Below are 16,087 nucleotides of genomic sequence, written 5' to 3'. Positions count from 1 at the left end.
TGGGACGGCTGTAGAAACACAGGACAATAATCACAACCATGCACTGCTCAAAGTGGGACGGCTGTAGAAACAGAGACACAGGACAATAATCACAACCATGCACTGCTCAAAGTGGGACGGCTGTAGAAACAGAGACACAGGACAATAATCACAACCATGCACTGCTCAAAGTGGGACGGCTGGAGACAGAGACACAGGACAATAATCACAACCATGCACTGCTCAAAGTGGGACGGCTGGAGACAGAGACACAGGACAATAATCACTACCATGCACTGCTCAAAGTGGGACGGCTGTAGAAACAGAGACACAGGACAATAATCACAACAACAACGACGTGATTACAGCCTGGAAGAATCAGGACCAACTTTACTGCTCAGGTTTATTATAAAACTGAGGGGTTCGGCTGCTTTAGATAGAAACATTCTATTCAAAATACAGATGCGAATAAACATGTAGATATGAACATTTATTAATATATGTAGATATATAGATGTATATTATGCATAGATATGTTATATGTAAGTATGTAAATGGATATATTGAGTTATATTATACGTAGAATATTTATATATCTATATCTCTATTAATATATATTGATTTATAGTTATATGTAGATATGTCGATATATAGATTTATAGTAATTTTTATGTATATAATTGGAGGTAAATATATGAACCAGTATATATAGAATATCTACTCTTATATATTTATTCAAGTATATTGTTATACCATTGCTGTCTATTGTTCTCTATTATATTGTAGTATTATAGTAAAGTAATGATAATGTAATACTATACATTATAATTACTTCTATTGTTACAAACATGCAGAGTAAAAACTAAATGCTGGCCTTTGTTTTGTTTTCTTTTGTTTGCTTTGATTAGTTTGTTTTTGACTATATTTAAATATACATATAATTGAGTATTATATCACTGTATAAAACAGTTATTAAAGTAGGTATGTGTGTTTTATAAGTTAGTTTATTGAAACTCTTGTTCTATGTAAGAATGTATGTAGATTCAGGGCTAGGACTGGATAAGTGTTTACTTCAATCTTACTCCGTTTGGAGCATGTTCTTCCATTCTTCCGGCTCTGGGCGAAGATGGACGCTTCTCTGCTCCTCTCCCTTATCTGCTTGTCCTGCTACTGCTTTTTGTTTGTCTCGTCTTCAGAGTCTCTTCTTTTTCACTCATCCGAAACTCGACAATCATGGAATTGATTAACTGGTCTCTCAGCACAATTGACCAAATTTTTGCAACAAGAAGTCAGGGGGTAAGGGAGCCCTCCTGCCCCGATGGGAAATTTTTTGCTGGATACACAATGGATTCCTGGAAACATTGGAAACCGTTGTGTTTGGCGATTCTGTCTGTCGAGGAGGTTGAAGATGCTTCATAATTGGATTTATGATAGCAGGATTTCTCCTGATCATCCTCCTGATAGGAGGAGGGGGATTCCTAGTGTATCGACAAACGCGTAAGTCGTCGACAGCTGTTCTGGCTCTTTCAGAGCTGCCGGACGTGGCTGAAGGATCAAGTAAGGTGATCAACACTCAGACTTTAACGTTGGGGGAGCAAAGCCGTAAGCTGGATGTAATTCTTGAACAGAATCTCAGGCTGGCGGCGTCTTTGAGCTCATTGGCAAGATGGAGAACACCTTGGAGAAGTTGGAAGCTCGGCTTGGCGGGAATTGATCACAAATTCGTCTGATTGGAGTCGCCATTGATGAACCAGAGACTAAAAGGCAGACGGAAAATTACTGAGTCTGTCTGTTTTGCAATATAATTGTTGATTCTATAATCTGACCTTGACAGAGCAGCCTGGCAGGCCGCTCCAGTCACAATCTCCCTGGTGGAATGTAAACTAGGGGCTCTGCCCCCACTAACCCTCCCCTCTCAGGAACATCTGTGGATCTGTTTCAGAACTGTATCGAGCCGCCTGATAACATCAAGGACACTGGCTGAGGAGCAGCTCTGAGCGAAGTTCACAGACTTACCGCTACACATACACTTACTGATAACCACCTCCCTCAACTCAACGCCTTCCTCACCCCCCCCTCTTATCAGCTCCCCCAACGCAGTCTCCAGGTTTTGAGCGCCACAAAGACGCGGCGATCACTTGGATGTGCTGTGCCGGGATCCCCCCCAGTAACCCTCCCCCAAACACCCACATGCAAGTCTTGTGATGATGTTGTTGCTCTGTGTGCCGAGGTGTTTTTTGCACCTTGACACTGCGTATTATACTCAGTGTGAAGATGTGTTCCCCCCCCCCCCAATCCCAGTGTTACCCTTGGAAAAACAGGCGCATAAAACCATCGTGTCGCCGCCGGTGTATCCAAAGTCAAATACATGTTTTTCTAAACTGCCAATAATAAACCTGATTCTGATGTTGGTGGATCCGTGAGGTCTGACCAAGAGCTGTACATATACATATATGTATGTATGTATGTATGTATGTATGTATGTATGTATGTATGTATGTATGTATGTATGTATGTATGTATGTATGTATGTATATGTATGTGTATATGTATGTATGTATGTGTATATGTATGTATGTATGTATGTATGTATGTATGTATGTATGTATGTATGTATGTGTATATGTATGTGTATATGTATGTATGTATGTATGTATGTATGTATGTATGTATGTATGTATGTATGTATGTATGTATGTATATGTATGTGTATATGTATGTATGTATGTATGTATGTATGTGTCTCAAATCAAATCAAACTTAGGAACTTAAACCGATATTAACCACAGAGGACACATCCAACACACCAGTCCTGGTGAACAAACATGTCATGGACCAGAGCAGCACATTATTATTAATTTAATTCCAGATCCAGACGGATGATGACAGCGGCTCAGTAACTTTATAACTGGTGTAATATCAGCCCATCCTCACCAGACTGGTGATGCCCTCGTTGTCCACGACCCAGTCCTCCTTCTCCGCCAGAGTCTTCACATCTACAGGGTCACAAACAGATGCTTAGAGTCAAACTGGAGACGAACGACTTTCACACCCATGAAAACACTCACAATTCAACATTTCTGTCCCTTTTATCTGTGTCTATTGGTGCTTTTACACTAGTACCTACTCAGCCCGACTCGACCCGGTTTTGCGCTTCTCCACCAGGGGTCTAAATACAGAGTAGATACTTTTCTGTAGCTCCTCTGTCGAGGTTCTAAGCGTCTGAGTCGGGCTGTGATGTCATCACACTCCAGGCCACCGATTGGTCGGGGGGTTGGAGTCAGACGTCTGAGTCAGGAAGTGACATGAGAGAAAGAGACTCTGACGGAGATTCTTGTTCATTTGATTCCAGCAGCAACGGCAGCAGAAGTTGGTGATCCAACTCTGAGGGTCAGATGTTCATAAACCTGGTGGCTACTCGGTAGTTAGACCCCTGGTGGGAAAGAACCAGACCGGGTGGAGGAGAGACGAGTAGGAGCTGGTGGCAAAGAGCCATTATTAATGAGCTGCGAAGATCCTCCGTTCAACTTCCACCCTGTGTTGGGAACTTCCTTACATTAACGGCACAAACAAATACAAATAAAGGAAGGGTTATTTTAAAGCCCACAAATAGCCCTAACCCCCTCACCTTCAGCCGTGTGCAGCATCACACCCCCCCCCCCCCCTTCACCTTCAGCCGTGTGCAGCAGCGTCACCATCAAGCAGTGAACCCTCAGCTCCAGCAGCAGGTCCTGGATCACCTGCAGCAGGTCGTTGGGGATCTCCAGGGTGGACAACGCCTCGTGGCAGGACCTGGGGGGACAGGTGAGTATGAGGACCAGACCTGGACCTGGATAGACATGAGACCCAGACCCCGGTACAGTCCTGGATGTAGCTGAGGGAGCTTTCTCACCTGTGGTCCGTTTGTTTTGTTCCGATTCAGGGGATAAATCGATACAATTGTTTTGTTTCTCGTTCGTGGGCTTTGTGTTCACAAGGCAACCGTCTGTAGCGGTTCAAAGCTGATAACAAACGCCATGAACTAACTGCTCTCTGATTGGTCAGAAATGAATCTGGGAGGAGTTTCCTCTTCCGCACCTCGGGAAAAACAACAAGCCTCTTTCACAGAGAGGGTGCAAAGTGCAAACCGCCGCCGGCGCCTTTTGGCTGATTTATGGTTCCGCGTTACACCAACCATAAGCTCTGCGTCTTAACGCGGAACCATAATTCAGGCTTTACCCTTTCATTTATGTGCGCAGAGCGGCGTCTGCGCTGCACAAACCCTGCCCGAGTTGAACATTTTTAAATTTCACCGTGCCGCACTGGGACGACATCTCGCCACGTCCAATAGGAGAGAAGGTGGTGGAGACTCTGCGGTCACACGTACACAATGAATGGAGTTGTGTCGGTGTCTGGAATGGAATCGGGCCGAGATCCTAACCCTAACCTCTCCTAGGATCTCGGCTCACTTGTTTTGTGCTGTTTCCTAGCGTGATTGCTGTGTTCACATGTACCAAACGATCCGACTGTTAGGGGGAAATGCTCCCTGTTCTGGAACAACTGCTCCAAACGGGACAGAGGGGAAAACACCCTGAGAGGAAAGGGAGGCTGAACCTGACGGTGTGGATGATCTGGGTCAGCCAGAACCAGACCTGGCCCTGGACCTGGACCTGGACCAGACCCAGACCCAGGACCAGACCCAGACCCAGGTCCAGGTCCAGTCCTGGGGGATACATGGGAGTAAACGGAGCGTAGGAACCTGACGGTGTGGATGATCTGGGTCAGCCAGAACCCGCTCAGCTCCTCCTGGTTCTCCCAGCCGGCGTAGGGACTGTGGTTTCCCTGGGGGAGGGTGGAGGGGAGCAGGGCCCCCCGGACCAGCTTCACCAGCTGGGTGGTGAGTTCCTCAATCATCCTCTGAAAACACAACAATAGATTTATACTTTTATTAACGTCAGCTCCTCGATCATCCTCTGGAAAACACAAGATTTATACATTTATTAACGTCAGCTCTGTGAGATTAATTAAACTTTTGAATTAATTTGTCCTTATGAAACTATCAGAATCAAGTCAGCTTGGAGAGCTGACTGTTTGTTCACATGCCGATCACATGTTAACAGACACAGGGCAGCCCGTCCTGAGTTCTGTCAGGGGGGGTCGGCTGTCCACAACTGTCCCATTGTCAGTTGAACCATCTGTTCAAAACCCCCAACAGAGGTCCTGTTTTTAGTTGACCCCTTGACCCTTTGTGTTTTTTAAGGATGTCTGTTTGTTTCTGCATACCACAGATCAGTTGCTCTTTAACTGAAAAGTCACATGTGTGTCTTTTACCCCCAAAACGTCGTTCATTGTCCATTATCTATACACTGACAGTCCGTATATGGTCATTTCCTGTTTCCCATTCTCAATAAAAGCGTCATGCAGAGCAGGAGCAAGCAAGCATTTGTCGAGAGCATCCGAGAGGGCCATGTTGCTCTGCAAGCTCCGACTTTGCTTCCCTTCTGCAGAAGGCCTGAAAAATCATTCCAACAGTCTCTTGTGTTTTCCTCATTATGAAATTATGTAAAGTTGATTTGAGGACCTCAACAAGCTCCTCAATCATCCTCTGGAAGGCAAGGCAAGTTTATCTGTACAGCACAATTTAACACATGGTAATTCAAAGTGCTTTACATCAACATTAAAAGCGGCAAGAAACAATTAAACAGTAAATAACAAATAAAATTAAATAAAATGATAAAAAAAGAGGTAAATTAATAAAAAGCAGCAGTTGTTAGTCAGTAAGGGCAGTAGATCCAGCAGGTTCATCTCATTCTTACAATGGCAAGAATTACGTTTCTATACGGTGAAAACGTACAAAGACCGGGTCAAATACAGGATTACTAAAGTAATCTGTAACAATTCCTACGGTGAATTAAACCAATTCGACAATTCTATGCCACAATACCTGCATTTAGGGCTTATCCATCACTTTGGGCGGTTTTCAAAAAGTATTTAATTTAAGAGTACGCTTAAATAACAAAATGAAATAAAATGATTAGAAAAGAGATAAAATAATAAAAAGCACAAGTTTTTAAAAATAAGGGCATTCAGAACACTAGAATGTACTTTACAAACGACTGAGTTCTGGGACAGAAATCCAGGATATGATGATATAAAAGAGACTTGTGTCGTACCTTGAAGTCGTTCTGTCTCTGTCTGGCGTTCTTCTTGGACTTCTCCACCTGGCCCGATCTCTCCCCGGTCTAACAAACACAGAAGCTTTATTTAAGGAACTGAGTTAAAGAAAACAACTAAAAAGTCATCCTCCACGTAAATAAAACAGGAAGTTTTAACCCGATAAATCATGAAATATGGAATAAACCACAGAAATCCTATAAGTCTTTATTATATTTTGGAATTAAAAAATTTTTTGTTTATAAAACCTTTTTTTATCCTCACACAGAGTTCATGCATCACACATCAGCACCAAAGATAATTAATTATATATAGATATATTTGGTTTTTTATATACAAATTCATTAATTTGATTATAATGAAATAGAGTTTAGGGAGTAGAATTTAATACGTTTTCATTTCTTCCTACTCCTTTTCGAGCATGTTAATTATGATGGATGCATGTTTTTATTTCTATTTTTGTCTTTTTTTTCTTATTTACATGTATTTATTATTGATTATTATTGTTTGGTTTTGTTTTTACTACTGTATCATGGTCGAAAATACATTTCAATTCAATTCAAGTCCTACTTTGACTGTCATTGTCTCCGTTTGTGTTAAACGGCTGAACAGACTTATTTATTACATTTAGAGACTTTAACATGTTTCCTGTTTCCTCACCTCGCTGAAGAGACTTATTTATTACGTTTAGAGTATTTAAACGTGACTCCGTTTCCGTTTCCTCACCTCGCTGAACAGATTTATTTATGACATTTAGAGTATTTAAACGTGACTCCGTTTCCTCACCTCGCTGAACAGACTTATTCATGACGTTTAGAGACTTTAAAGAGACTTTAACATGTTTCCCGTTTCTCACCTCACTGAACAGACTTCCGTTCACGTAGGAGATCCAGAGTTTCCAGAAGTTTGGCAGCTGACCGATCACCACGTCAGAGAGTTTCTCCACGAACTGGACCCGCTGGGGAGTTTCAGACCTCCACGCTAAAGGAACACAGTAATACTTTATTAGAGAGGAGAATCTAGTACTATCTACTACTATCTACTACTATCTAGTACTATCTAGTACTACAACTGGACCCGCTGGGGGGTTTCAGACCTCCACGCTGCAGGAACACAATCAATAATACTTCATTAAACAGGAGAATCTAGTACTATCTAGTACTATCTAGTACTACAACTGGACCCGCTGGGGAGTTTCAGACCTCCACGCTAAAGATAACAATCAATAATACTTCATTAGAGAGGGGGATCTAGTACTATCTAGTACTATCTAGTACTACAACTGGACCTGCTGGGGAGTTTCAGACCGCCAGGCTAAAGGAACACATTAATACTTCATTAGAGAGGAGAATCTACTACTATCTACTACTATCTAGTACTATCTACTACTATCTAGTACTATCTAGTACTATCTAGTACTATCTAGTACTACAACTGGACCCGCTGGGGGGTTTCAGACCTCCACGCTAAAGGAACACAATAATAAAACTTAATTTCATTTTTCCCACATTCTGTTTTTATTTTTTCCATTTTCGGTCTTTTTAATTTAATTTTTGAGAATTTGTTTTTTAGCATTTTATGCAAATGTAATCCCAAGAAAATATATATAGTAAGGAAATATAGACAATTCATGCAATTATAACTGAAAACTTTCATGTTTTCATACCTTTAAACATATTTAAAGGCAAAAACATGGCACCAGTTATTCTGGTGTCAAACAAAACATTCCTTTTTTGGGTAAAAACAAAAAAATACAAAAGTTGTAATGATGGAAAAATAAAAAAGATCTTTAGACATACAAATCGATTTTTAGGAATTAATATGAGAATCAATTTAGAATCGGAAAATCGATTTTGAGGTTCAGGCCTAACGTCCAGACCAGTGAAAACTGCTGAAAGTTAAACTGATGTAATGAAAACAGGAAAAGGGTCTGAAAGACGTCGCAACTTAGAGCGTTGTCGTTCTACGATACCAAGGGAGATGCAGGCTGGTCCTTTCTCGTGTTCTGGGATCATTTAAGAAACATTAAACCATATTTATCCTCCGGTCAGAAAGTACGGTGAGTTTCAGACTTGATCATCTTTAATGTCCTGATTCTGGTGAGACGCGGGTCAGAACCAGGTCCAGGACCTGGACCTGGAGCAGCAATAAAAAAAAAAAAACAAGTACTACAACTGGACCTAAAAAAATACTATAACTGAACCTAAAATTCTGGAAAATGCTGGTTTCAACAATTTAAGGGTTGAATTCCATCACATCTCAGGTCATTTTAGTTTAGTTTGTATTGTATTGTTTTCTGTGTAAATGTTGGATCCCAGGAAGAATAGTCTCCACTGCAGTGAGGTCTGATGGGGATCCGTGATAAATCTGTAATAAATGAATAAATAACCCCCCCCCCACTCACCGCTGGGCCGGGGTGAGTGCAGACTTCCCCCTCTCTTCAGAGACGAGGCGTGGCCTAGCCGGGTCAGCGCCGAGGCCCGGGCGTCCCCCTCCAGGTCCGGACCCCCCCCCACTGGCCCAGAGAGAAACACAAACTTCACTTATCAAACAATCACATCCTCCATTTTCAGGATCCACATTCCTCCCAGAGCCGGAGCTTTCACACCAAACAACCGTCTTTATTTGTTCTGGTCCGGTTCTGACCCAGAACGGCCCCCAGACCGGCCCCAGAACGGCCCGTTGGTCCAGCAGGAAGAGGCTTGCAGGTTCTGGGGCAGCGGGTTTAAACCAGCAACCTGAGCTGCTCCAGTCCTACTCTCTCTCACACACGCGCCTTAAATGCAGGACAGAAATCTGTTCCTAACTCTTTGTTTTTGGTCGTGTTGTAAACTGCAAATGTATTGGTCTAATTAATATCTGAAATAGAAAAGATATTACCAGAATGAATTAAGAGGAAAGATACTCACTTGTTTTTAGTTTTAATTAAACCAATTGCAAGAAATTGGATAAAGGATGATAATTTAATTAATTCTAAATGGAAGGATCTTGTAAATGACATTTATGGAATGGAAAAAATAACAATAAGACTTAGAAATCAAGTTTATATTTTTGAATAAAGATGGAAAAATGGGTGAGTTAATAACAAACAACAGCCTAATGAACAATAACATGATTTAGTGTTTGTTTTGTCTCTGAATACGTCTGTACTTCTGTCCATGTAGTGAATATAAGGATCCTCTGGAAGAAATCTGATATGTATCCACAAAGTGATGTATATGTATAATGTTTTTAATTTAGTTTGATTTCTTTTTATGTGTGAGTGTTTTGTTGTTTATTTTATTCTGTTGTTGTCCTTTTATTTTCTAAAAAATGCAAAGAAAAAAAAAAAAGATATTGGAAGATGGACCCGTATCTCTGGTATTGGACGTCCCAAGAAAATACTTAACATCAAAACATAATATTGTATTCTTACTTATGCAGCGAGGAAGAATATTCTATTGCAGTTTATCAATGAAAAAGTAGCAACAGTTAAAGGCTGGTGTTTGATCTGGTACCGTTAGACCTTACATGGATATTACATTCAAAAACAGAGCAATTCTATAAAGTTTGGGAGTTTTAATTGAACTATGTAGAGCCGGGTGTCTCTAATATCACGTTACAGGGATTTTCTTGACTGGTCTTACTGTACATTTTTATTGTAACCACGGTATTATTTATATGGATCTGAGCTGGTGTTTTTTTGTTTTTTTGTTCTGTTTATTTGTTTGCCTGTTCTGCTTGTTATTTCTGTGGATCATACTACGTATACATCCTTTACTTGTAAAAGTGAAAAATTAATAAAAATATTGTTTAAAAAAGCCCCAGCAACCTGAGCTGTTTCAGCCACTGGAGGGCAGCAGAGAGCCGCGCAGCAGCCACTAGTGTCTGCAGTGATGGTTAAACCTGAACATAGACTGGAGGATCAGGTAAAGGGGGGGTTCTGGTTCTGGGGAGGTCCAGGAGGGGAAGTGGAACCCCAAGCAGCAGCAGCAGCAGGAGACCAGAGACGAGACGGTGATGTTTAAACCTGCAGACGCTTCATGGGCCCGTGTAGAACCAGGGAGACGGACGGACAACACACTCACACACTTATATACACAAACACACACACACACACACACACACACACACACACACACACACACACACACACACACATTGTTGAGGCCAAAATTAATCTTGGTTAGTCTAAATATACTTGATTTACTTAATCTGCTCCACCTGTCAGCTCCTTTAAATCAGGGTTAAAAACATTACTGTTTACTCAAGTGTACTCCTAAATTAAACTTACCTGCTGGATCTACTGCCCTTATTTTTAACAGCTTGTGCTTTTTATTATTTTACTTCTTTTCTTATTCTTACGTATTTGTTATTTACTGTCTAATTATGTCTTGCTGCTTTTAATGTCAATGTAAAGCACTTTGTGTTGAATTGTGCTGTATAGATAAACTTGCCTTGCCTGGTTTGTGGTGTTTGTATTGTTATTATGGACAGATAAGTTCAGAAGGAATCATTTTTTGTTTGTTGCCTTGTCTTCGCGCCTCCTTTCTTGTGTCAGAGCATCTGCAGTGAGTGATTAATGATTTAATTAGTGATTAATGAACCTGCAGCTGCAGGGAAGAGAGTGAGACGTAAAGGGCAGATCGCAGACATTATACTAAAATGCCTTTTGTCTTTTTATGGATACTTTTTGTAACAGTATAATCTGCTGAATTATTATTAAATGGCATCAACTTGGAGGTGACGCTGGATCCGCGTCTGTCTTTTGTTTTTGACTGAGTTGACCCGCTCAGTAGCGGCTCACAGAAGTTTGGAAAGAGAAGCCGCACACACACACTTATATACGCGCGCGCACACACACACACACACACACACACACACACACACACACACACACACACACACACACACACACGCACGCACGCACACGCACTTATATACGCGCACGCACACACAAGTGCGCACGCGCACACGCACACTGAGAGAACGGGGATGACGCGCAGCAAAGGGGCAGGCCAGGATTCAAACCTGCGACCGCTGCAGGACTGTAGCCTCAGTATATGAACCGCAGCAGTTAATTACTGGTTAATTACTGTAGTTAATTACTGTAGTTTATTACTGAATAATTACTGGTTACTTACTGGTTAATTACTGGTTAATTACTGGTTAATTACTGTAGTTAATTACTGTAGTTTATTACTGAATAATTACTGGTTAATTACTGGTTACTTACTGGTTAATTACTGGTTAATTACTGGTTAATTACCTGTGGTTCCACTGATGAACTGGTCTCTACAGCTCTGCATCAGCTCAGTGTAGTTAATTACTAGTTAATTACTGGTTAATTACTGGTTAATTACTGGTTAAGTACTAGTTAATTACTGGTTAATTACTGGTTAATTACTAGTTAATTACTGGTTAATTACTGGTTAATTACTAGTTAATTACTAGTTCATTACTGTAGTTAATTACTGGTTAATTACTAGTTAATTACTGGTTAATTACTAGTTAATTACCTGTGGTTCCTCTGATGAACTGGTCTCTACAGCTCTGCATCAGCTCAGTGGAGTTAATTACTAGTTAATTACTAGTTAATTACTGGTTAATTACTGGTTAATTACCTCTGGTTCCACTGATGAACTGGTCTCTACAGCTCTGCATCAGCTCAGAGTTAATTACTGTAGTTAATTACTGGTTAATTATTACTGTAGTTAATTACTGTAGTTAATTACTGGTTAATTATTACTGTAGTTAATTACTGTAGTTAATTACTGGTTAATTATTACTGTAGTTAATTACTGTAGTTAATTACTGGTTAATTATTACTGTAGTTAATTACTGTAGTTAATTACTGGTTAATTATTACTGTAGTTAATTACTGTAGTTAATTACTGGTTAATTATTACTGTAGTTAATTACTGGTTAATAGTTACTGGTTAATAGTTACTGGTTAATTACTAGTTAATTACTGGTTAATTACTGGTTAATTACCTGTGGTTCCACTGATGAACTGGTCTCTGCAGCTCTGCATCAGCTCAGTGTAGTTAATTACCGGTTAATTACTGGTTAATTACTAGTTAATTACTAGTTAATTACTGGTTAATTACTGGTTAATTACCTGTGGTTCCACTGATGAACTGGTCTCTGCAGCTCTGCATCAGCTCGGTGGAGTTAATTACTGGTTATTAATTGGTTAATTAGTGGTTAATTACCTGTGGTTCCGTTGATGAACTGGTCCCTACAGCTCTGCATCAGCTTGTGTAGTTAATTACTAGTTAATTACTAGTTAATTACCTGTGGTTCCACTGATGAACTGGTCTCTGCAGCTCTGCATCAGCTCGGAGTTAATTACTGAATAATTACTATAGTTATGTACTAGTTAATTACTGGTTAATTACTGGTTAATTACTAGTTAATTACTGGTTAATTACTAGTTAATTACTAGTTAATTACCTGTGGTTCCGTTGATGAACTGGTCTCTGCAGCTCTGCATCAGCTTGTGTAGTTAATTACTAGTTAATTACTAGTTAATTACTAGTTAATTACTAGTTAATTACCTGTGGTTCCACTGATGAACTGGTCTCTGCAGCTCTGCATCAGCTCGGAGTTAATTACTGAATAATTACTATAGTTATGTACTAGTTAATTACTGGTTTATTACTGGTTAATTACTGGTTAATTACTAGTTAATTACTAGTTAATTACTAGTTAATTACCTGTGGTTCCACTGATGAACTGGTCTCTGCAGCTCTGCATCAGCTCGGAGTTAATTACTGAATAATTACTATAGTTATGTACTAGTTAATTACTGGTTAATTACTGGTTAATTACTAGTTAATTACCTGTGGTTCCACTGATGAACTGGTCTCTGCAGCTCTGCATCAGCTGCAGGATCCACTGGTGTTGGGCGTCGATGCAGCGCCAGGCCGGGTCTCCGGGGGCGTGCAGGTCTGACAGGTACCTGGAACAGAACCAGAACCAGGACACGTTAACAGGTCTGCTCTAGTCTAGACCAGAACCAGAACCAGAACGGGTCTCCGGGGGCGTGCAGGTCCGACAGGTACCTGGAACAGAACCAGAACCAGAACACGTTAACAGGACTGGCCTAGACCAGAACCAGAACCAGTTAACAGGTCTGGTCTAGACCAGAACCAGAACCAGAACCAGTTAACAGGTCTGCTCTAGACCAGAACCAGAATCCGGTACAGGGTAACTGATATCTGGAGGTGGCCATGGTTCCACCACTGCAGGTGACTCTGTCCTGCAGGAGCTTCCGTCAGCTCTCCCTCAGAAACTGTGTTTATATAAGTATATAGATATATATTATATAAGTGTTTCCAGAATATGTCTAGGAGTATTCTGTCTTGTATTTTGTTCACAGCTTACGTGGCTGATGAAACACACGAACATTCTAAATGGTAAAACATCACAGCTTCATGGTTTTTCTCCTGAAATTTAAATCAATAAGATGGAACTAAACTAAACTAACAAAAAAAGCAGGGGTAACACTTTACAATAAGGGTCCCTTAATTAACGTTAGTTAATGCATTATTAAGCATTAATTAACAGTTTAATAATAGTTAAATAACCATTATTATGTATTACTTAACATTAATTAGCATATTAGTTAATGCATTAATAAACAGTTAGTTAATGCATTATTAAGCATTAATTAGCAGTGTAATAATAGTTAAATAACCATTATTATGTATTACTTAACATTAATTAGCATATTAGTTAATGCATTAATAAACAGTTAATGAATGCCTACTGCTCAGAGTTAATTAATACATTAGTAAGCATTAATAAACGTTACATGATGTAATTATTTATCCTTATGTATGCATTACTTAGTATTAAGTAATACATTAGTTAATACATAAGTAAAACGTTAATAATGGTTAAGTAATGCTTATGAGGCATTTAAGCATTAATAATGTGTTACCTAAGGGATAAATGTGTTACACTTTACAATAAGGGTCCAGAATAGTATTTACTAATGGTTAATTATGGTTAAGTAATGCTTATGAGCCAGTTAAGCATTAATAATGTGTTACCTAAGGGATAAATGTGTTACACTTTACAATAAGGGTCCAGCAAGCCTTTACTAATGGTTAAGTAATGGTTATGAGCCACTCCTATACATTTATTAAGGTTTATGTCAGGTTACCGTTCATAAGGTCAGGTAAGCTACCTGATAACATACACAGCACCATTAGGAAATGATTACTTAAGACTCTAAATAGTTGTTTAATAATGCCCATCCAGTAAACATGTACACCATTAGCGAATGATTAGTAGATGTATTAGGTAGCTGTTACTTAATGCATATTCACTCCAAATAAACACCATTAGTAAATGATTACTAGGGACATTATTAACGTTTTACTTATGTATTAACTAATGTATTACTTAATACTAAGTAATGCATACATAAGGATAAATAATTACATCATGTAACGTTTATTAATGCTTACTAATGTATTAATTAACTCTGAGCAGTAGGCATTAATTAACTGTTTACTAATGCATTAACTAATATGCTAATTAATGTTAAGTAATACATAATAATCAGGGCTGCACATAATTATTTTGGTCTGGTGCTCAGAGGAGCCCCTGGATATGTGACTTGGGGCTCCAAAAACGCGGTGACCCGTCTCACCGGATCGATAAAAGAGGGATGCAGGAATAAGTTATAGGCAAAATGATATTTATTCACTTATAAAGATGAATTAACAAATTATGGTGCGTGTTAGTCTGTAGAGTCAGTATAAAAGCATACAACGCCCTGATTTCAGCAGCGCAGGAGCCAAAAAAAAGCCCCAAAACTTCTAAACTGCAAAAAAATGTGTTTATTTTATATGAAAAAACTTGTTCTTTAATAGCATTGAACTTGCATGACTGTACAGACAGCCAACCATATAGCAGCTGAAATAGCCGCCTATGCTCTGTATGTCCACATCAGCCAAGGTGTAGAATATTGCTTCAGGTGAAGAATATGGTGTAAAAGTTAACTTATTTCAATAATTCAACTAGAATATGGTGTAAAAGTTAACTTATTTCAATAATTCAACTAGAATTTGGTGTAAAAATTAACTTATTTCAATAATTCAACTAGAATATGGTGTAAAAGTTAATTTATTTCAATAATTCAACTAGAATATGGTGTAAAAGTTAATCTATTTCAATAATTCAACTAGAATATGGTGTAAAAGTTAATCTATTTCAATAATTCAACTTAAAAGGTGACACTAATATATTACCTAGTCTTATTACATGCAAAGCAAGATATGTTGAACCTTTATTTGTTATAATTTTGATGATGGAATTGTTTATTGATTTCATAAAATATTCTCTAATTTATTTTTTATTTGGGGTTTTCATAAACTTTGAGCCATAATCAGAGCAGCGTCTTGCTGGTGCAGGTAACTGCTGCACGCAGTGACGGACACTGGCTGATTTATGGTTCTGCGTTGCACCAACGCAGAGCTTACGGGGTAGGATACGCGGGACCGCGAACGTACGGTGCGCGTCGCTGTGTAACATCATGCAGCCACTTCTCGGCGAACACACGTTTTCTGTTCGATTCGGGTAGTGGTTCAGTTTGGCGTCTCTTTGTAGTTGGTGGTGGTGGAACGCCAAAATAATTACTTAATGGCGCTTGCTTCTTGGACATTTTGACGAGACGTGTCAGGGTTTGTTCAGTAAAGCGGATCCTTACCTCTCTTCCTGCCCAACGATCATTGAGGGGGAGTAAGGACGCGCTGATTGGCCAGTACCAACTTTGAGTGGCAGTTCTGGGGAAAAGCTCTCCCACTAGATTTTTTAATATTAGTATTCTGGTCTGGCCACAACCAATAATATGAGCCCCAGCTGTTGGTACGCAAAAGCGCTTCGCGGCACAAGATTGACAGCGCACTGTGGATTTTGATGGCGCATGCGCTCTGGCGGCCCACTTATGTGCAGCCCTGAT

The 16,087-nt window shown here is 39.7% G+C and overlaps 1 protein-coding gene across 1 annotated transcript in view; it reads right to left on the bottom strand.

The window, feature by feature from the left end:
- The window catches only part of exoc2 (exocyst complex component 2), a 39,809-nt gene extending 23,951 nt beyond the window's left edge, over positions 1-15,858 (bottom strand). The window contains exons 1-9 of the mRNA XM_061739031.1: positions 15,836-15,858; positions 13,128-13,178; positions 12,957-13,075; positions 8,537-8,647; positions 6,989-7,113; positions 6,132-6,200; positions 4,718-4,875; positions 3,650-3,771; positions 2,914-2,975 (exon numbers count right to left, since the gene is read on the bottom strand). Coding sequence (XP_061595015.1) covers positions 2,914-2,975; positions 3,650-3,771; positions 4,718-4,875; positions 6,132-6,200; positions 6,989-7,113; positions 8,537-8,647; positions 12,957-13,075; positions 13,128-13,178; positions 15,836-15,858 — 840 coding nt within the window. The remainder of the gene's footprint in view (positions 1-2,913; positions 2,976-3,649; positions 3,772-4,717; positions 4,876-6,131; positions 6,201-6,988; positions 7,114-8,536; positions 8,648-12,956; positions 13,076-13,127; positions 13,179-15,835) is intronic.
- Between the last annotated feature and the right edge of the window lie 229 nt (positions 15,859-16,087).

Source organism: Cololabis saira, chromosome 13, assembly GCF_033807715.1.
Source record: "Cololabis saira isolate AMF1-May2022 chromosome 13, fColSai1.1, whole genome shotgun sequence".
NCBI lineage: Eukaryota > Metazoa > Chordata > Actinopteri > Beloniformes > Belonidae > Cololabis > Cololabis saira.
The sequence above is the reverse complement of the archived record's forward strand: the minus strand, read 5'-3'. Positions and strand labels throughout refer to the sequence as shown.